This window comes from Balearica regulorum, chromosome 10 (genome assembly GCF_011004875.1).
Source record: "Balearica regulorum gibbericeps isolate bBalReg1 chromosome 10, bBalReg1.pri, whole genome shotgun sequence".
Taxonomy (NCBI): domain Eukaryota; kingdom Metazoa; phylum Chordata; class Aves; order Gruiformes; family Gruidae; genus Balearica; species Balearica regulorum.
This window is the reverse complement of record NC_046193.1, coordinates 21,331,345-21,352,941: the sequence shown is the minus strand read 5'-3', so window position 1 is coordinate 21,352,941 and position 21,597 is coordinate 21,331,345. Positions and strand designations below refer to the sequence as shown.

Here is a 21,597-nt window from a genome sequence, read left to right as displayed (position 1 = left end):
TTCCCTAAAGATTCCAGTCCAGAAGTTCAAGCTACAGTGAAGGAAAATTGCTCATAATTGATGAATTCTGGATAGCATTCAATGGAGCTTCACTAAGTTACACTTTTGCCCACAAATGAACACAAAAAATCTCCTCCATTCTTTGTGGAGATACGTGTAAAGGTACTATAGCCTGAATAGGTACAGGGGCTGTAAATACACCAGTGTGCGAACTGTATTAATAATGCAATATTTTGTTTAAAAAATTGGGGAAAAAAAATTGTAACAATGCTAGAATTACTAACCTCACATGACTTCATTGGCTTTATGGAAAGATTTTCTGAAGACTTTTGTGCTATCGTGCAAGATGTAGACAAGATAAAGGAAGCCTTTTCATTTGTGCAGGTGATTTGGACATTGGTCATGTCCTTCAGATACGGAACTATTGTGGAACAGACATCTAATTATGGAGACAAATATCCACAATGAAGTTAGAGGGATGTGTCTTTATGATGTATAGTAATCCTGACGTGTATTCTTCTCAATGAAATTTCATTAGTTTTTCTGTTACTAGGCAAGATGAATAAATAATAATGAACCTTTTCCAATCTACTGCACAAGCATTTTGTTCACCGTAATTTCAGTTATAAGTGAGACCTAGATTCGATGACAGATACTGTTTGCTGCATTGTACTGTTGCCAAACTGACTGAAGGCTTAATTCAATAATTTACGATACAGGAAAAGGTAACAGCTATATCATTTAATATCCTACCGGTTAAATAAATCCAGCACTTTGTTTTCCTGCAACTTTTTTGTGCAAAATATAACTGTGCTTTATTGTCTTAGGAGGATGGTGATTAATTAAACTCAGATAATTTTTGCCACTGCTAGTATTGATCATCTCTGGGGTTTTGTGTGATGACTCCAAAACTCCGTTGCAACTGTTGATAGACACTCTGTAGAAAGGGGACAAGAGTGAAACATGAACTTGAATAAGCTTATAACAAGCTAAGCTCTGCTTATACTCAAAGCAGAAAAGAAAAAAGAGATCTTTGGAAATTTCTTCCAGCGTTTAAGCTCCGTTTCACACCCATTTCAGTCTTTTCATTAAGCAGCTTGCTTTACATCCGTACGCTCCCATCCAGTGACCCTGGAGAGAGAGCCGGAAGGGGATTGCTCCGTTGCCGGCTCCCTCTAGTTCCTGAGCAAGCCTAGGGGGAGGAATAGCGCTGTCTCGCTTTTCTCCCTTTCTCTTTGGTAGGATAAACCATCTGAGCGGTTCAAGGAGTTAGACTGAAATATCTCATTTCCCCACCTCCCTGTTCTTGGCTAGCCTGAGGTAGCCGGGACAACCAAGCCTTTTAATCTCCAAGTTCATTTACAGAAACCTTTACCATCTTTCATGGCACCTCTCTTCCTGCCCCATGGCAGAAAGACGTGGGGAATCTGTTGGAAAAATACTGCTCAAATACAACGGAATTTACTGGGATGGGTTTTTGTGGGGGGGAGGGGTGTTGCCTCTTTTTTTGTAGCTGGTAGTAGATAGTTTCATGCTTTGTCTTTTTTTTTTTTTTTTTTTTCTTTTTTGATATAGAGAGTATGAGCCAAAGTGCTTTGAAGTCAGTGAAAGCCTTTCATAAACTTCAACTGATACTCCATTTTTTCTTAGTCTTCTCTTTGTGTGAAACACTGTACCATGTAACATATATTTATCCTATACTTATGTGTGTATATAAATGTATAGTGCATAAACATCCTTACAAGCAATTACACACACACGCATACACCGTAGGGGAAGAGGGAAGAGATCTGCTCAGAACGTCTCTTTACTCTTCTATTTATAGCGACTGCAAACTATGTAATAAATGATAATTGGCTTACTAAATACGTTGGTGTTTGAAAACTGTACCCATTCAGTGTACAATAGCTACTGGATATTGATGACAGCTGCATTATTTTCAAGCAGATACTTAGTAGGAAATATTCAGCTACATTGGAATGAAAAAGAAATGATGGAAAAGGCTAGTTTGCAAATAGTTTGAATATACTAAAGCAAACAACGATTCCTCTTTTGTTTCCAGAGGGCACACTTCGTAATTCCCATTTATGTTCAATAAGAAACGTGTTGTAACGAGAAGTAGTATTTTTGGTTTTGCTGTATTATATGAGTCCCAGACCTTGCAGAAAGCTAGATACAATCACTATTATAGGGGACTTAAATTGCAGGTGAATGTTTAAGCTCTTTGCTTAAACACGCTCTGTGTACATGCTATTTAAATTTGGTTTTTTTACTTTGAATAACTGGAACGAAATATCTGCTTCATAGTTGCTTGCTTTTCCCACTAGGGCTTAAAGAACAGGCATGAAAAAAGCTAGTCAGGAACTAGCTGCAAGAACTTGACATCAGAAAATGTCTCGTTTGTAGGTAGAAAGGTTTATATTCTGGAATAACTCTTATAAATAATAGAGATCATGAAGATAATAAAAGAAAGCCATGTGGAGAGAATTTATTTTTGTCGTCCAAATTACCACCATGGCAAAAATCCTTAGGACATGGGAAGATCTGTTAAAGAAATTTCAGGCTGCCACCTACTTCTTGCTTTCAGATGATTGATAACTTGGGAATAAAATCTTGGAAAATAAATCATCTTAAGCAATTAAGGTAATGTCAAACAAGGCAAGATTAAAAGGATCTTTATTTTCTTACATATAATTGAAGAGGAACACAAGAGATATTTATAACATTTTAAACCTGAGGCAGATTCTGATTTAAATTAGATTAATCAAGCAGGATATTATCGAAATATTTATCGTATCGACTGACTGATTTACATATGCTTGTCATCACAGTATTGACACTCATTTAGTAGATTGAAACTAAATTTGGAACTTAAAATTAAACTTAAACAACAACAAAAAGATCTTTCTTGACCAAAATCAGGTACAGCCTATTGCAAAATTGACCATCGGCCAGTGAAGAAACTCAGGGGTCAAGCAGAAATGTCTCTTCGCTTTCCCTCTTAGCCCTTTGTGTCACCGTACAAACAGAGAACTGCTGCCTGGTGTGCGGTGTGCGGCACGCTTCTCTGCTACCAGGGGATTTGGGTTGACTTTTTCCACTATCCTGACCAGAAAAATCATCCCCGTTCAGCTCTGCTTTGGGCACTGCATGTAGTCTAAAACTAGAGGAATGTGCAATATAGCATTGAAGCCATACGCCATCTCCGCTCTTATTGTCTTCTTTAGGCGTCTGCTTTTAGCTGGCTGTCAGGTAATCAGTTGGATGCACCTTTATTTCAAGCCAGTATGGCTGTTTTGATGAGATGTACTTCCTCTTGTTCTATCACCTCCAGATCTGCCTCACCGTTAGAATGTTTATGTTTAATTATTCTTTTGGAATCCTGGCCAAAAAAAATCATGACTATCATAAGCAGCAGAAGGGAAATAGTGATTTAAATAGTCTATATCTCAGAAAGATCTGGTTGGGAATTCATGGAACATAGCTTTACCATTAGACACCTACTGCATTTCAGAAACCTGCTGAAAGCAGTGAGGTGCAATAGCTCCCCATGAAAGGGGAGTCATACTCCTCTATTGCGGAAAATATTAGGCAACCTAAATATAATTAGCATTGTATATTTTGTTATTGTGTCAAGCACTGAAAGCTCCCAGGCACTTTTAAAATAAATAGAATAAATGGAGATAAATGAAACTGAACTCTGTTAAATATCATCAACTAAGATCTGCTTTATTACTGGCAATTAAACAGTGAAAGTCAAAACACAAGCTATCATTATCACTCATTGATTAAAAACCAGTTAGAACATTGCATTTCAAACTAACCTACCGTTTTGCTCGTTATGCATTTCAGCATGAGCAACAGCACAATATTTCAGAAATAATTAGGAACACAGCATAAGCGATCAGTGCTAATGTTCTTGAATAAAATTGCCAAAGCAAATGATTATAGATCAGCCAAAAGACACTATTTGAAGCCATCATCTTTTGTGACTGTTTAATATCTTCATGATGATCTTTTTTCTGAGCAAACACAAATGAAGTCTTTTCAGTAATGGTATCCTAAAATGTGGCAGAAACCACAAACATAACTTTGTAAATGCTCTTTTTTTTTTTTTTTTTTTTTTTTTGAGAATGACTGCTAGCAATTGAGTTTCTCGGCTAATTTTTGCTTTAGTCTCTGTTTTAAAGGAGCTAATATCAACATTTCTGATGCATGGCGAGCTGGGAATGTCTCACTGTCAAATTACTGTTCTTTTCCATTCAAGTAAAGAATGACCTTTATCTGATCTATTCTCAAAAAAATGACAGCATAAATAGCAAAACAAAACCCAACTGAAAGGAGAAGAAAAAAATGCAGGCTGATAGGGCCGCACTGACATCCTGCTTTGGAGCAGAGACAGAAAGGAAGGGTTCAGCAGGCAGAGCTATCCTGACCACGGCAGGATGGAAACGTCATGTCAGCAGGCTGAAAAACCTGGGGAAAAATGGAAAGGTGGAGAGCCCTACCGTTACACCTTTAAGGCAGTCTCTTTCCCCTTCTGACATCGACATTTGACATCATTTCAACACTACCCTGTTATAAACAGCAGTAGCCCAAAATACAGTTTTCCTTAGGTGTCCTTGTTAATTCTTCCTGAGGCACTCGGTCCGGAGAAGAGCCTGTAGAGCGTGGGATGATATGCCACTTGGGGACATGATTTCTCCTCTTTTGTCTCCTTTGCATACGTTTCCAGAGGGAAACCAGAACCAGAAATGCTTCTCATAAGGAGATATGAAAAATCCCACCTCTATGGTACTGCTCGATCGCCAGTGCCCATTTAGCTGGATGGCATCTCATTACCCTCTTAGCTGCTTCCTTTATCTCAACTTTCATTATTTGTTGTAATCTGGCAATTTTAAGAAACAGGAATTATTTATTCATAAAAAAATTTTCTATTTTCATCCAGATCGTAAAAGCTGTAATTTCAAATCAAGTCTTTGCCTCTGTTATCATCAAAATTCTTTTCCAAAACCGTTTTTCCAGCTGGGATTTACACTGATCCCTCTGTGCTACCGTACTTATTGCTTAGGGCACACTTTGGTTTCTACCCTTGCCCATTATTTCATTTAAAGTCCCTGTTTTCCCTTTTCTTTTAAGAAGCTCATAAGAACTAATCTAAGCCTTACGCCTTGTCCCCACCTGGAAACTTTACCGAAAGGACGGTATGAGTGCAGCAAGAAGAACGGAGTCCAGGCTCAGGACCTCCTTATGCTCATCTCAGTCCATTGAGTTCTCTGCAATTTTGTACAATTTCGCTGCTTGGGCTGGAAACAGAAATAGAGATCAGGCAATCTACATTCTGAATAGCCTGATGGGAGCTTTAGTGCACGGACTATAATGAAATGCAGGGAAAACAGTTCGTACGTATTACTTTTCTGTAATTTTTCTCTAATCCAAAAAATCACAAAAATGCTGTAATTCTGCAGAAAACTTGCATACTTGGATTGCATATTTTTCCTAGCTACAGTAGGAGCTGATAACAGGCTGCTAAATTACTGCTTAATAAACCACTAAATGAGTGCCATCTAAGATAACGGGGCATTAAATGATGACTATTCAGGGGAAAAGTAGAAGTGCAGAAAGAACTGCAAAAGGATTCTCAGCATAGCGGGAGATTGGATTAGTCATCTCATCTATGCCAGTGGTGAAATTCAAACTGAAGCAGATTTGAAAAAAAAAAATTAAAAAAAACCCTAAAAAAAAGAAAGTGTTTTGACGCTGTAATGTGCCAAAAGAAGAGGTACACAGGTACACTTCATGCAGGAGGTGCTTCATCACAGAGAACTTGAGCTGGGCCGGAGAGTAGTTCAACTATGGGGATAACGTGAGCAGTAAAATGGAATAAATGCAAAGACAAAATAAAATAAAATGCAATGGCAAAACCAAGAAAGCATTAAACAACATGAGGATGATATAAAAAAAAAAAAAATTAAAAGAGATGGAGGTGGTGGAGAATTTCAGGCTGTAAAGACAAAAGGTCAGGTGTTACTTGAATCCAGTCTCTTGATCCTTGGATTTCAGTGGGGTTTAGGTATTTAAGTACCTGTCCTTCCCATAAGGGTGAGGGCCCCGATCAAAGCCAGGGGAAAGGCACGACAAAGGTCTATGAGGAACTGCTTTGTTTCAGTCCATACATCACAGGCTGGTGTCATCCATCTACAGGGAAGGTTGTCCCAGAAGGCTGAGAACATATTTGCTTGACTTGTAGTAGTTGGGAAATTGTATCATCTTGACTGATACTTAATGTGTCTGCTGTGTAGTATCGCCAGTAGAGTTATGACAAACTGTCTGAAGGCCATATTTCTGTGGAATGACATAATCAATGATAGATACTGCTCTAATTTAGGTAGGTTTAGAGTGCAGAGTTTTAAAGGAAAGAAGGTAGGGTGTTACATGTTTCCTCTCCTTGATAATTGTATCTGAATTTACAACACATCTTGTTTTAATGCAATTAGTTCTTCATGCTAGTATTCTCACGTCTCTACTATCTTGAAAACTATATAAACGTTTTAGTAAAATGTCAGTGCAATATAACTTATTGTTGGTTTATTATTTTGACTTGAAGTGAATATCCAAATTTGGGCTGACAGAAGTGATCTTTTCTCAACTTTTCCCTATAAACTAGTTATGTATGTGCACAATGCAGTATTTTACACGTCAGATTGTGACATAAAATCTTGCATGAGGTTAGGTTTCTTTATAATATATATGAATTTCAGTTGATTTTTCAAATCATGTGGTTTAGATTTTCAGCCAAAACTGTAAAAACAAGTTATTTTAAGGCATAAAACTCGAATCAGGCTGGATTCTGTTCAAGGGATTTAGGTTTTTTTCCATATAAGCATTAGATGCCTACCTTTCAGGTCAATCTTGATCTGTAAAACACAGTAACATTTTAAAAAATTAAGGACCTGGACATTTAACTTGTGAAGAAATTAAATTCAAATTTTCAAACTTTTGATCATGTAATCTGTCCCTGGAGGTGTTCAAAAATTGTAGACATGCAGGTTGTCTGTATGAAACCTTACCCAGCTCCTAAAGTTGTACTTCTGTACATCTCCAGAAACTATCAATTTAAACACTCTGTCATACATAGAAAGTCCTGAAAATAGATATGGAAACAAAAATGAACCTGGAATCTGGAGAAATGTCATGTGGCTTCAGATTTTATAAAGGGTGCTAATTTATGATTCGTTATAAAAGGAAACTTCCAAGAGCAACAATAAAACCGGGTTTGTTGTTTGCTTTCTGTACTTCGAAACGTGTTTCAATAACACGGAGGTACTCCTGGTCCCCACATCTCCCTGTGTGTAGTGTTACGTGATTATTCTTAGACTCCCGAAAGAGAAGACGTTGCTGTTACCGGTCCGTAAGCCTTGCAAGCCACTGGCATCATCGGGAATAAAAACTATTTCAGTTTGGAATCAGATTGATAGGATATTGAGGACATGTACCTTTCTTTAAGGCAAATTTGTGGAGTATATATGCACCACCGTTTTAATTGCAACACCACACACAATTTGGTATACTGTCAGTTTATCTTCAGGAGAGGCTCGGGGTTAATTTAGTGAAAAAAATAAATGTAGACTAATTAGAAGATGAGAAGTTATAGCTGATAAGGTCATTTGTCAGACAAGTATGAATTCAATATCTATTGCATAAATGACTACATTTTCCTCTGGCCTAGAGCAAACTATTTGTGTTTTGCAAAACCACAAATGTTTACAAGAAAGACGCAAAGAAAACTCTTTTATTTCTACTACATTCAGCGTAAAGCAGAATAAATCTAATTAGAAAAAGTAGTTGCATTATACCATCAGTGATTTCAGTAGCTTTCAACTAATATGACTGAAATATGAATCTGATTAATGCCCAACAAGACGTTACTAGAGATTAACCCCTGCAGTTTTTTTCACATTGCTTGTACCAATATACGTTTTTTTATAAGCTATAGGAAAAGTAATCAATCATCAAAAACTATTTGGCATAAGCATATGAAGTGAGACAGTATTAGAGGACGAAGAAATTGCATTCCATAAATCACTTTTGTGTTGGTGGAGAGGCCATCTAAGCACATGAGACAAAGTTTGGATAGATTTTACTCTAAACTACAAAGCCATTTTCCAGGGTGAGTGCAGGGCACAGTCTATGAGCTGGAGACTGTGCTGCGGCTTGGGAGGAATGGCAGCCTGGGTGTCTGCTGGGGCAATGAAACGCTGTCAACACAAATCTGTCCAAGAGCACACAGCAATTCAGCAAAGGGGAAGCCAGTTCCAAAGGACAGTGTTTCCTCTCTGATTTTATAACATGCTTCTGTTTTCAGAGACAATTCTCCCCAATGATAATGAGCTTTTCACCTACTTTTAAGGAAATCCGGGGGCAAACAACCTACAAGATCCTTTTCACACCTTTTTTCACTCCAGTAAAATGACTAGAGAATGAATTGCACAGAAGTAAACAGTGTTTCTGATTTTTCTGGATCTGTGTAAAATGTTTGCAATACACAGAATATGTCAGATGTCCTATCACTAAAAGAGAATCATACTTACTCCAGACATACATCAGTAAGCCCCCATGCCATTAACAGGAGTTTTCACCAATGACTCAACGATGACCTTTTTGTATTTTGTTTCTTTGGGAGCAAAAGTGAATAATGTTCCCATGCAAATAATGATGTTTCTTTTTCAGAGAAAATACTATCCTAAGAAATAGTATGATAGATCTGATCTTATAGACAATCTTTCTGTGAGGAGAAGACATTTTAAAGCTATGGTGACTTTCCTTGCTGATATCTTGAATAGTTGGATTACTTCAGTAATCTTTCACTTTTTTGCTCAAAACCCTCCTTCTTCTTTTGTGCCCACTTTGAAACCATCAAGTACAATTATTCTGTTTCTAAGGACTTGCAGGGCTGCAGTGAAAGATACATTTGTCATTACAAAAATATCTTTGTCCATGAGAACTTTTCATTCCTACCAACGGCAGCTCACACCACGGCAAAGCTCACGGGAGTCTTGATTAAAAGACCTGACTTACGTAAGTAGAAATGAATGACTTACAGGTAATTATAGCAGGCTGAAAAGCAGGAGCACGATGTTTGGAGCTAAACAATGTCACAGATAGTGCCTTAATTAGCAGCAAAAGTGATTTAGCAGAGTAATATTCTAATACCAATTCAATTGTTACAAATTATTAATAACAATAAGCACAGAATAACCAAGATCCACTAACAATGAGATGCAATATCTGTCAGAGGAAAACATAGCGCCACTTTAATAATGAGATTGTAATTAGAATAGAACAATAAAGCATATATTAAGATTGAACAAAGGACAAAATACCATGGTATTATGCTATGCAGGAGGAAAAAAAATCCTATTGCCAAAATTCTAAAAGGGTCTAAAATCAAATATTTAAAAGTAAAGGCATAGAAATTAGGATTAAAGTCTATAAATTTAGCTCTTGCTGCAAAGCTGGTAGGACTTTAGACAGCTTCCTGCCTGGGCTGCCCTATGAGGACAAGGGTTGTCACCTCCAGCTGGACCTTGCACAGACAGAGGGAAGCAGAGAGACCCAGAGAAGTGGGGGCTGCAGGTCTCCTCTGTGTCTGAAATCCACCTCCAGCCAAAACCAGCACACCGTTCAGAAGGTGCCCTCTTACTTGCTTCCCTCTTAACTCCTGCAGAAGAAGCCACAAAAGCCCTTATCTCTGGTAGGATGCTAATAACGATAACTATGCCATCAACTAGGTAATTACTAACATCCTGAAATGGTAGGTGTGGGTTTTTTCTCCAGTTCCTGAAACCGTGCAATTCAATGAGAATTAAACATTGCTTTTAATGATTTTTTTTTAAAATTTTTTTTTTTTTTAGAGTTTCACCCTAAATTTTAATGAAAGAATATAGAAAAGGGGAGTTCTGGAGGATGAAAAACAAATGCAAGGTAAACAAAAAGAAACTATTTGTATTATTATTTGATGGTTCAGGATTATAATCTAGTCTCATGGAAAATGTGTACTTGGCCTGTGATTTTGATTGTGGTTGGAGCTGATAGAGCCAAAACTAGGACAACTGTAGAATCTGAATGTAATAAGACCAATGAGAGGGCTGTTTTACAGATGGTACAGACGTAATAGCTTCAGTCAAAGAATGGCTCATCGCTATCTCAGATATTTTCATTAATCCAGCCCCTACACATGGCCCCACTAGACTAATCCATCCATATTTTCTCAAATTGCAGATCAGCATGTGTCTCAGAGCTGACTTCCCATACATAGACCAGCAAGCAATTTTAGTGGTAATCACAAGAGTTTCTCTTCCAGATAGTCATGAAAAAATGCCTCATATCCCTAAGAGGTTTATTGTTGAAATGTAGGCACGATAACCACAGCCTAAATAATACTGCGTGGTTTGAAATGACTCTGTGACAACCACATTTTCTGTCCCAGGCAAGTGCCAACAATAATAATAATAATAATAAAAAAGATTTTGTCTATAATTTTTTTTTTTTTTTGGCTGCCAAGAGGTTGGAGGAGAAAACGAAACAGATTTTTGAAAACCTCAGTTACAGTGATTGTGGTAGCAAGCTTCCCCCAGGAATGTCAAGTAGGTAAGAATGCCGTGAATTCCAAGAAGTTTTCAATGTTAATTTCTGCTCAACAATAAACACACACACATAAACAGCGATCAATAGTTGCTAAATGAAAAAGAAGTAGCGAATCGATAAATAGCGACATTTTATTTTCAAGCTTCTGCAAACAATGGATCAGTCTGTGATTACGTGGAAGTGGCAGATATTGTTTCAGCTCCTAAAAGTTAGTAGGCAAGGTCTTCACCCGTGTCAGTGTGTGCAAATCTGCTAGATGGGAATATTAAACAGCATGGAAATTTGGTCTGGGTTCCCCATTTCTAAGTAAAGGAAATTTAACAGGGGTTTTTTTGCATTTCCAAGGTCTGTTTTCTGAAAACAAGTTAAATCCTTTTCATTCTTACTCTCCACTTAAATCACTTTTCTGCTAGTGGGAAGTTACAGACTACAGCTAGGTTGCTCTCCATTTCATGTAGGACATATCTATCATTCTCACCATAATAAAATCTCGGGTTTCACATGCCAGTGCTTTAATTGAGCCATTGGTTGTGAAGATAAAAAGAGAATGGATTTGTCTATTACACCCCAAGGGAATCCATGTCGGCAATTATTTGATTACCACAACAGTATGTCGGATCAAGATGCAGCAGCCTCAACTCTGAACTGGGGGAATCTCAAAATCCAGCCCTGTGGGTTTAGTTTAACATTCATAAACAAAGTACTCTGCGCTAACGGTGACCTCTGCAAAACAATGCCTGAAAAGTTAGCGTGAAGGGTAGCTTGTTAGAGAAGTGAGAGATCAACCAGCAGCTGTGGGCACCTTTCTGGAGGTCTCCAGGTGTGAAGAAAATCTGTGAAAGACATTTGGGTCAGGGAAAGGTCCTGTGCCATGTGGGAGGCTACAGCAGATGGACAGTTTTGGCTTGTTTTGGGTTCATATGTACCTGATCTGAGTTTTGGAGGCAGGCTCCCCACCAAAGATTTATATTAACTGGCAGAATTGTATTCAATTACATTTTACTTGAAAACAGCGGTGTGCTTCTGTAAACTATTTCAGTGATATATCATTGTGCCATCTTAAGTTTAATTTTTTTATACTTAAATTTTCTACTGCTGGCAATAGAAAATGCTCAAAATATTTTAAGCGCTTAATCACCTGCTAATTTCAACTTCTTGGCAGTGACAATAAAGTGCAATTGAATTTTCTTTGAAGCCGCTGCAAACAAAAAATGAAAAAAATCTGAATGACGTCTAAAGTACAGGGATGCTATTTTACGAAGTTAATAAGCCTTTCATATAGAGAGATGAAATGACTTGATATGAATCAGAAAGAAACCATGTAAAATTCACAGTACATACCCCCCCCCCCCTTTTTTTTTAAAGTAACTAATTGAAGAGATTAGGAAGTAGTAATTATCTAAGCCACTGTAAAAATGGGTTAGGCTTTTCAGACTATAGAAAAGACCTACCTATACACTAGCACCATATAGAAAACATAAAAATCTAGTAATGACTTCCATGAATTCTAGTATGCTCCACTTACTTACCTAACTTCAGGAACTGTAAATAACATCTTTCTGACAGCTAAATCGATGCAACCTAAAATTTGAAGGTGCACCCTCTAAGAAGTATCTGAGCCATAACCCCTTTTTCACCATATGTCTGTGCACTTGAGGGAATTCAAAAAAGACATTTTTTTCTGGGAAATGAAGTATAATAAGGAAGGCTCTTCTATAGTGTAGGTCTGGCCCATGTTATAGAATATCAAATGATTATTGTTCCCTGTATCCAGCAGTTCAGTTTGATGCGGTATGGTACACTGGGGAAACATCGCGTGGTACACTCTGTTGTCCACTCAGAATACAGACTGCTCGGCAGGTGGCTTTATGTCTGTTTAGTAAAAAGCTGCAAACCCCTTACGTTCACTAAAAATGATAGGTGAGGCTTTCAGAAGAGGTGAGCTTTGCCCTAATTCTTCCCTTTTCAAAGCAAGTGATAAGACTGCCATTGCAATCTGTGGAGGTACGAAAACACCAATGCTGAGTCCTTCTCACCGTCACACCAGCTAATTGCTACTAATGTAGGTTGTCACTTCTTTATCGAAGTTATTATCATTGCTGCATTGTCATTTCTTTCTTCTTGTGCTTCATTATCATAGCAGCTGAAACCACAAACTGGTGTGAATATATCCCTCTCTGAATTGGGTAGTGAAGGAAATTGTTATCTTAAACTCCATGGTGCTTTATAACATCCTCCTGTTCCAGCGACCAGCAAGTGGTAGAGCCAGAAATTGCTCACAGGCTTCCCGAGCACCGGTCCTCTTTGTCCTTTGTGTTGCCTTGCTCTGAGGACAGAGATTCACATTTCGCACATACTGGCTTATATTTTGTCTGTTTTTTTGCTCTTGAGTTAGAAACAGTTTGTGGTTCTGATAAGAGACAGGAAATGGAAGTAGTGAAGTTGCTCATTCTCATTCTTAAAATTAAACATGAGGGACCAGTTCTGTGTAAGTCCTTCCAGAAATGCACAGGGGCAGAGCAGCTCACTCTCTGTGACTCACCCACTCTCCAGTTTAAGGCAATATTTGGGATAATATTTTCCAAATCCGATGTCTGCAAAACTGGTTGCTGGATTAGAAAAATACCTTATTTTTCCCTTCCTATTTGTGATGGTTTTTCCTCTATCTTGCACATGTTCTCATGTCTTTTTTTGATAATAGTATTTTTCCTGCTAATACAAAAGGTATTCGGTCCTAGTTTTGTATCTGAGCACATGTGTGGCAGCTGGGATGTCGCTGGCCCACGTCAGACCCAGATAATTGACCCATTGCATGCAAGGGGAAAGCAAAGGAGGTACCAGAGGAAGATGAAAGTGAAGGTCACACCTGAGAGACCTTCCCCCCCATCTCTCACAGGGTCTTCCTTCGGCATCGGAGGCAGTCCAAGCGATATCCCCCAGAGCATCCCAATCGAGTGTGAAGGAGAGTGAAGCTGCCGTACAATTAGCAAAATCTTTATGAAGTATTTCTAAGAGCAGAAATCAGGTAAAGCCTGTTAACATCAAATCAAAAAGTAACTAAATAATTTCATAGCCCATCCTCTCTCAATACAGTCACAGTCCCTCTTCCTGCGTCTTGCCAATAGCCAAAAATTTTTTTCTCTTTGAAATGGCAGGGAAAGGGCTTCCCACCTCTCTGTGACTTGTCACCACTCTTTCGCCTGCCCCAGCACTGCATCTTCAGAGCATTAGGCTCTCTCTTTTGCTGGCTTTGCTGTACCAGAGCATGTTTGTTGTTCACTGATGTTGGGAAATGAGCTGAGCCACATGGCACCCCATAAAATGGAAACAGAGGTTTTTCTTTAAATGTCATTCTTCACTCTCCTGAGAAGGTCATCGCGTTACCAGTCATCCTCTCCCGCCAGATGCTTGGAAGTCATTTACAGAAATACAGCTTTCAGGGTCACTGTTTCCCAAAGTCATGAAAACTTCCATGTTGTCCAAGGGAGACCTAATTATTATCATTCTCTGACTCATCAGTGGGTCTCGGAATGCCTCTGGTTGTTCAGAGAAGCCTTAACATTTCCAGGCTGGACTAGTTCACCTCCACAGTTCGCTGTTAGAAATAGCAAAGATGTCACTTGTCTTAAAATATATGGTCTGCTGTTCCATTCCTAAAGGTGCTGTTATGCTAACAATAAATCTGCAAGAGACTGCAGGCAGAGTGTGGGATGTGATGTATTCAATATTCATCATGCTGTGACCCAAAGGAGTATCAGGACACTTTACATCATAAAATTTCTCTCTCTAATTTAGCAGTTTCAGAATGATGGGCCAAAATACAGCCTGGGAGGTTGCAGTTGCATCTTCAATTGAATTTAAGCCAATAAACCAAAGGGCTGTGTAAAAATAAAGTTACTGCCTCATTTCCAAAATGAAGGCTGAGACTGGCTGGTTTGGCTTTTAATATTTGTATTGTCTATAGCTAATTTTAATACCCTGATAGCTTTTACTGACATTTTCCTTTCTCCTTATCTTTAACCCTGGAGAACCCATTTGCTTCCATGAGGGGGTCAAGACCATCAGCAGAGCAAAGGACAGTTGCGAAGGCCATCTCTATATCGAAGACTGCATGTATTTATTGGAAGGGCAGAAGCCACCGGGTATGAGATAAGAGAGGTGTCATGGCAGCCTTTGCGAATGGGAGGGACACAGAAAATTTGCATAAGCTGTCCAGGAGGAAGACAGAAACTACAGAAATAATGAGAAGACAACTCTCCTCCTCTGCCTGAAGAGTGAGGAGCCTTGGAGAATTGAAAGAAGGAAGCAGGGAAGCTCAGATATTTGCAGTGAAACTGGTGCCAACGTAGGACTGCACATAACCTGCTGTGTAGGGAGCTACCAACAGACTTGTCTGTTCCCCCAGTATCACACACTTAGGTCAGCCATTGGAAAAATCAAGCTGTGCCTGTTTCTCTTCTCACCTAAGATCTACAACCTGTATTTATCCTCTATTCCTAAACTGCTTAATAGAAAAGGGTGGGAGAATGTTTTTTTTCCATTATGATCAACTTATTCTTCGCATTGGACAGGCTCCATAAATCCTTACTAACAAATGAGAGAATGGAGGGCCCAGAGAGACAGGTAGACAAGGTGCCTGTTGTTGCATGGGCAACCTGCTGCAGAACCAGACCTGGCACTCATTTCCAAATAACAGTCTAAGGTGCACCTGATGGATGCTTAAGACAGTTTCCTCTCTCAGTATGACATTGCTGGCAGCCAGCCTTGCACAATAGCTCCAGAGGAAGGAGCGTGAGCTAGGAGCAGCCACAGGAGGGAAACTTGAGACAGTTTTGGTGTGAAGAAACAATTGGTTTATTCCTTGAGGACTTTGGACACTTTACTGTTCACATCAGCTTCTCAGAATTCTGTCTTGATCTTTAATCCAGCAAGTGAGTGCTCTTTCTTAACATATTAATATCAAACAATGTTTAAATTTCAACAATACTGTAAGGAGATGGTTGTCATGCCTCCTTAAAGCAAGTACACAGAATTTAAAGTAATGATCCCTGAGTTTATCTTCATCACCCTTCTTGCCTCTGGTGCTCTGCCTAGATCAGATTATCTCATTTAAATAGCAATGACTTATGAAAAAGAGTCTAATCTGTTCCCTCACTGTGTCACTGTGCATGCATACATTACTTTATTTTATTTTATCCCCTAAGGCACTTGCAAGAAAACCCCAAAGACCCTTGTTGAGTCACATAAAAAGCTCTGCTGGAAAATAAGAGTTGGAGGGAATATTAGTCTCTCCACAATCTTTCCATACAGAGAGAATATAGAGGGTCATGTGCTTTTTGAGTAATTGAATTACCATTTGGGGGGTGGGGGTGGTAATAATATCTAGCTCTGCTGTACAGCACATTTAATCCTTAGATTTAAAATTAATTTATAGGTCAATATCATTTTCATTCTACATGTCTGGTAGAACTGAGGTGGAAACAAGGAAGAAATGATGGACCAATGTCTTCTAACAACCTGAATTACCTTCCAAGCCCCAGCCCACAAGACTGCTCTGCTCAGCATCGTGACTAGTTCCTTATTTTCCCACTCAGTTCTATTGCTCCTAAATTGATGTGAATCATCCATATAATAAATCAAAGAAGTTTTGCCCATAACTGCAGTTTTGACTATTACCATCAAGCATATTTCAGAATGCCATGTAGTGAAAATCAGCATAGCTCCACTGAAATCAGGTATAAATTAACTTATCTCAGTGAAGTCAGTGGGAGCTTTTGCTGTTCCTTTAATTGCCAGCAGGATCAGGACAAAGGTGCCGCTGTGATCTACTCTTGGTGCCTGGGAATGCGGAACATTTAAATTTTTATCTATTGTTAAGTCTTAAAAAACCTGAACATGTTAACATAAAAGTGAGCTCCTAGTATCTTTTAACTCAGTTGGCCCAGGATACTGGTCTCATTAAAAGATGATCCTCTAGCAAGAAAGATGACGATGACAAAAAGTTTAGAAAATGAAAGCTTTGCGGAAAGAAGTGAAGGAAAAGGTTATATTTGGAAATACAAAACAGAGATGTGAAAATATCTTGTCCGTCACCAAGCTGTACTGCTTCTCCAGTGATTCATATTCCAGGATCACCATCTATTTCACAACTGCTAAAAGCAATCAAGAAATTATAGGGGAATCCTGTACTCTAAAAGGTTGGTACAAGTCCTTTACTTAGACTGGTGAAGAAGGGAATTATCTGTGAGAAGCATCCCAGAGGGCCGATAGATCCTGCGGCAGTGCAGTGGGCAATTAAAGGGAAGATCTGGGTGCTAAACAGGTGGTTGTTGTGTTTAGGTCAGTATATCTGGGGCTAAATGAGGGACTGCTTGCCTGAAATCTCTACAAATACTTTAATGTGAAGTCCTTAACATGTTGGCTGTTTGTTACTGAAACAGGCACTTTTAACAGAAAGTCTGATCCTGAGATTTACATTTTTTCCTGGAATCTATTAGATAAAATACTATATCTAGTTTAGTTTAAATCGTATTTTAAAATACTACTGAAGTCTGCACTCTGCTTCTGTTTCTTCATTTCAAACAGCTGCTGACTCATGCACTACATAATTAATTTAAGTATCATTTGAGGTTACTTTAATACAATTTCCTCGTAAGTACATGGGTAACATCCCAGCTATTTGGAGTTCAGTGCATTAATTGTAGACAAAAGTCAGTTGTCATGGTTTCTATCACAGACAAGTGTGAAGGGTCAGTTCATCCCCAAATTCATTATAACCTGAAAGAGTTCAGTTACCATTTTGTGCCTGTTTTTAGATGAGTCTGTAATGAGTCACATGAGTTAATCCCATTTATATGGTTTTATGAAACAGGCTTGTCAAGTTATATGCTTTGCATTAGAAGAAAGGTTCAAAAAAGGAAGGAACTCAGTATACCAAACCCAACAATGCCCAGCCAGGCTGAAAAGAACATTTTTACCTTACAATATGTTAGCAACCTGTTGATTAAGCACAAGGGATTTTCAAGAAGGAGAATGGAGGAAAGCAGTCCCGCTCCCTCCAACCACACTTTCTCCTCTGAATACAACCAAAGGACTGAGCGGGTGCCCAGCACTTGGTTCAGCGACAGAGCGGGTTGCATGAGGGTCCGTCGTGGTGCCAGCTGGAGGCAAAGAGGGGACATTTGCGTTTGCTTGGTGCATTAAACAAGATTTCCTTTCATTTTTGGTATTTATGTTTTGATAGTGCTTATGAATAATACCAATTTTGGACTTCATAAACAAATGCTTTTATTTGTTTTTAAGTTAAATGCGATTTAAAGACACTTTACTAGTATGGATACATTTGAAGAGTACGATATTAAGTGTGGAACCTAAACCATCCATGAACACTCCCATACACCTCACTAAACTGTTCTGGTTTTTAATCCAGCTCCATTTGCTGGCTTGGGAGTTAGTTATGCTGTGGCTAAGAAATGCCTTTCACGTGCATGTTGTTAGCCATGTAACAATTGTACTTTTTCCTCTGTGTTACAGTTTAGAATATTTTTAAAAGCTATTATCTGGAGTACAGCTTTCTTACAATCTTGAAACATGTTTTCCTGGTTCAAAGGCAGCACCTTGTGTTGCTAAAAATTAAAGCGTGTCCTAATGAAAAGCTCCTTAGTCACTTGTTCATGCGAATAAGTACCGTTAGTTTTGGTAATTGCTTCTCCTTTCTAGAAGAATTATGATACTGATATAGGTTTATCAATCACAAACACTAATAGTGGAACATTTTACCTGTGCTGCAGCTCATGAATGGCAGCAGACTTATTAGTTTCCATAGCAACACCATCTCCACTTTCCAAGGTCAAAAATTCCTCCCATCCAATCAGTGGAAAGTAAAGTGTGTCTTCCTGTGACTACCTTGATATTCTGTAAAAACAGGAAGAGATATTGGGTAGTTAAAGCACAGATTTGAAATAAATTCCCCAGTTTTCCCTGTGTAAAATCATGTTTTACTACACCTTGTGAAGACTCAGACACTAAAAATGCAATCAATAGTCTAGATAGGATCATGCCAGCCTAAAAATAATTCCCAAATTATTTTGGGAATTATTTTTACACAAAGCTGGAAACGAGATCAACGAAAAGCATCCGTGATGTTTGAGACTCCATGTGGCACAGAGATCACTTGCACGGGAGTGAGTTTCTCCAAGTAAGAAAGCAAAATCTTCCCGAGGTCCATTCACCAAATGTTGCTGCATTAGAAGCGAGGGTGTTTGCAAACCCGTACTTTTCTTGACTCCTAAAGGTTCATCATATCTGATGATGTTTCTTGCCCTATAGTGGTCTGGCTTCTGCCCCCAGGATGGATCCTTTGGTGAACGCGTCGCAATGTAAGCAGTTAGTGATGTAAAATGGTAGATCTCGTGTGGGAGGAGAGGGCAATACAATGTCATACGTACACAATGCAAAAAAAAAAAACACCCAACAACAAACTTTTTTGTCTTAAGGTTTATTCTTCAGAACTGAAACATTCACTCATAAGGATTTACATAACAATTTGCTTTGATTTTCTTTCACATTTCAGTCAACATATGATGAATTAAACCAGGAAAGAAGTATCTGTTTGGCCTATACTCCCAAAGGGCAAACTAGTCATTTACTGTCAGGAATCAGTTCATAAACCAGCCCAAACCAGAAATTGCTTAATAAAATGGGTTTACAAAATTGTAAAAATCATTCTAAACCTTTTAAGTGCTGAAAATTTTCCACTGAGAAATTACATTTATGATCCACATTTACGGATCCGTATTCTCTTCTCACTTGTCTCATTTTTCATACCAGTGTGAAAAGATATCATACAGGGTTGCCCTGAAACTTGTTGCTGATATGAGCGCGAGAGATTTTTTTTTAGAAAATTAAGAAATTCAACTCTTTTGGAAGTCATTCCACTTCTATAAGAGACCTAATTCTGTTCATAGGTTTTTAAAAACTTCACTTAAAAATTGTAGGTGATCTCAGGGGTGACACATAAAAACCTGGTGCACCGTTGCTAGATCCCATTTCGGTCAGGGAATGATCAAACAAAATGATGAGCTGCTAAGTTTTTGGAAAAAAAAAAAAAAGTTGGAAAAAGCAGAGTTTCTTTCAATCTTTTGTGAGGTCCTACTTCACACACATCTGGGGTCTACGGAAGCACTTCTGTGTCATTTAAAAGTATCAACGTCTTGAGCTGTTTAAAAAAAATGAAATCAAAGTTTGAATAATTCTGTCAAAGTAGAAACAGAGAAAAGGGTGCTGGGTGGTACCTTTATACATCAATCCTGTCCCAAGCAACAGCAGCTGCACCTAAAATATCCTCAGCAAATATTTGCCTATCATGCTGCAAACACCTACGGTGATATAAGCCTTTCCATAATTTCCTCTGGAAACCCTGACAACATTGTTGGTTTAAAAGTTATTCCTAACATTGACTATAAACGCCTTTAATTGTCTACTATCAATGGACACAGACATTTCTCTCTATACCTTTTGCATATTTGAAGAATATTATTGTGTTTTATGTTAGAGGATTCCTATTTTGTTTTTCCTAAGTAATTGTTTTATCACCTCTTCTCATTTTTGTCTCTTCTGCCTAGAGGTGGGCACAGTCCTCCAGCTGAGGCAGAGCGATGACAAACACCCATTTGCTATTTACACATTCCCAAATGAGGGTGGCTACTCTTTTTTTTAATACTTGCATTCATTTCATGTTCCACTCTAACCACTTCTTTAAACCACCTGCCTATATTGAAGGTATGCATTGATTATTTCTACCTAAGTTTGAAATCTTGTGCTTTTCCTTATTGAATCGCATCATATTTATTTCACACCCTTTCTCTTGTTTGTCAATATTTGTCCTGAAGCTGATGTACACTTCTCCGATATTTAAGACACAAAAAACCCCACCTTACCTTTCTCCCCTTGTCCTTCCTGAACAGAATGTATCCTTTCAGATCAAAAAGTAAATTAGAATTTTAATTATTTACTAAGATTTCATGCTAATTCCTCCCATATTAATTTTATGACTTTGACTCCCTGCCTTCCCCTGTGTCCCAGTTTTACCTTTTTTCCTAACTCTAGGTTGGCAGGAGGGATCTGTTGCCTGCAGGAAGAGTCCTCGAAGAGCCACGACCTGTGCGTCCAGCAGCAGCACGGGGTGGGAGGCTCAACCTGCCCACCGACCGACCAAGGAGCTTGCAGGGAGCCAACGTTCTGTTACTATCAGTAGACAACAGCCAGCACTTGTCTATAGTTTATCCTCTTTTGCTGACGTTACTGCAATGAATTTTGCCCATTCCCATGAGCTGTATTTCCTTGCTGTTTCTGTTTGCATTCACCCCCTGTGCTGGGCATTTTTCTGCGGTTGTTTTTCCTGACGCAGACAGAGAGCGTGTCCCAGTGCTGCCTGCTCCGCACCCACCCAACTCCCTTTCCTCAAGATCCCTCAAACATGTCCTGTTTCTGGTCATTACACATTCAGTGTGTGAGTTATTTTGTGCAGATCACCCGAAATCCCTTTTAATGGTGCAATGGCTCTAAAGAAAAAAGACTTAAACCCTCCAACGTTATTCACACGCTTCCCAGGGGGAATATTCTGAACAACAAAAAAAATCACCAATAAAAACCAATTAACTGACTAGATCCATCCTTTTCCAAGATACCTGCCCTTTCTTGCAAGGACAGATCCTTCTGAAAAACTCCCTACTTTCTATTCTCCTCTCGTTGGGTTATACATGAGTCTTTTGAAACCAAAAAACAAGTACCCGCTGCTGCCAATATCCAGAATATATACCCAAAACTCTTTGGATTCATATAAGGTATTGATCAATCCACAGAACTGTAATTGTCCTGCTTCTAAGATTGAAAATTACAGGGCATTATTGTAAATATATATATATATATGCACACACAGACATTTCCTTT

The 21,597-nt window shown here is 38.6% G+C and overlaps 1 protein-coding gene across 7 annotated transcripts in view; it reads right to left on the bottom strand.

Annotated features, from left to right (window-relative positions):
* Positions 1–21,597, bottom strand: part of CNTN6 (contactin 6) — a 145,195-nt gene that overhangs the window by 97,698 nt on the left and 25,900 nt on the right. For 5 of the 7 annotated variants that reach the window (XM_075762481.1, XM_075762478.1, XM_075762476.1 and 2 more), the window contains exon 2: positions 18,427–18,561. The exons of the other annotated variants lie outside the window; for them this stretch is intronic. Coding sequence is in view for 3 of the 5 variants with exons in the window: in XM_075762478.1 (XP_075618593.1) it covers positions 18,427–18,481 (55 nt within the window). In the remaining 2 variants the exon portion in view is untranslated. The remainder of the gene's footprint in view (positions 1–18,426; positions 18,562–21,597) is intronic. 7 annotated transcript variants of the gene reach the window in all.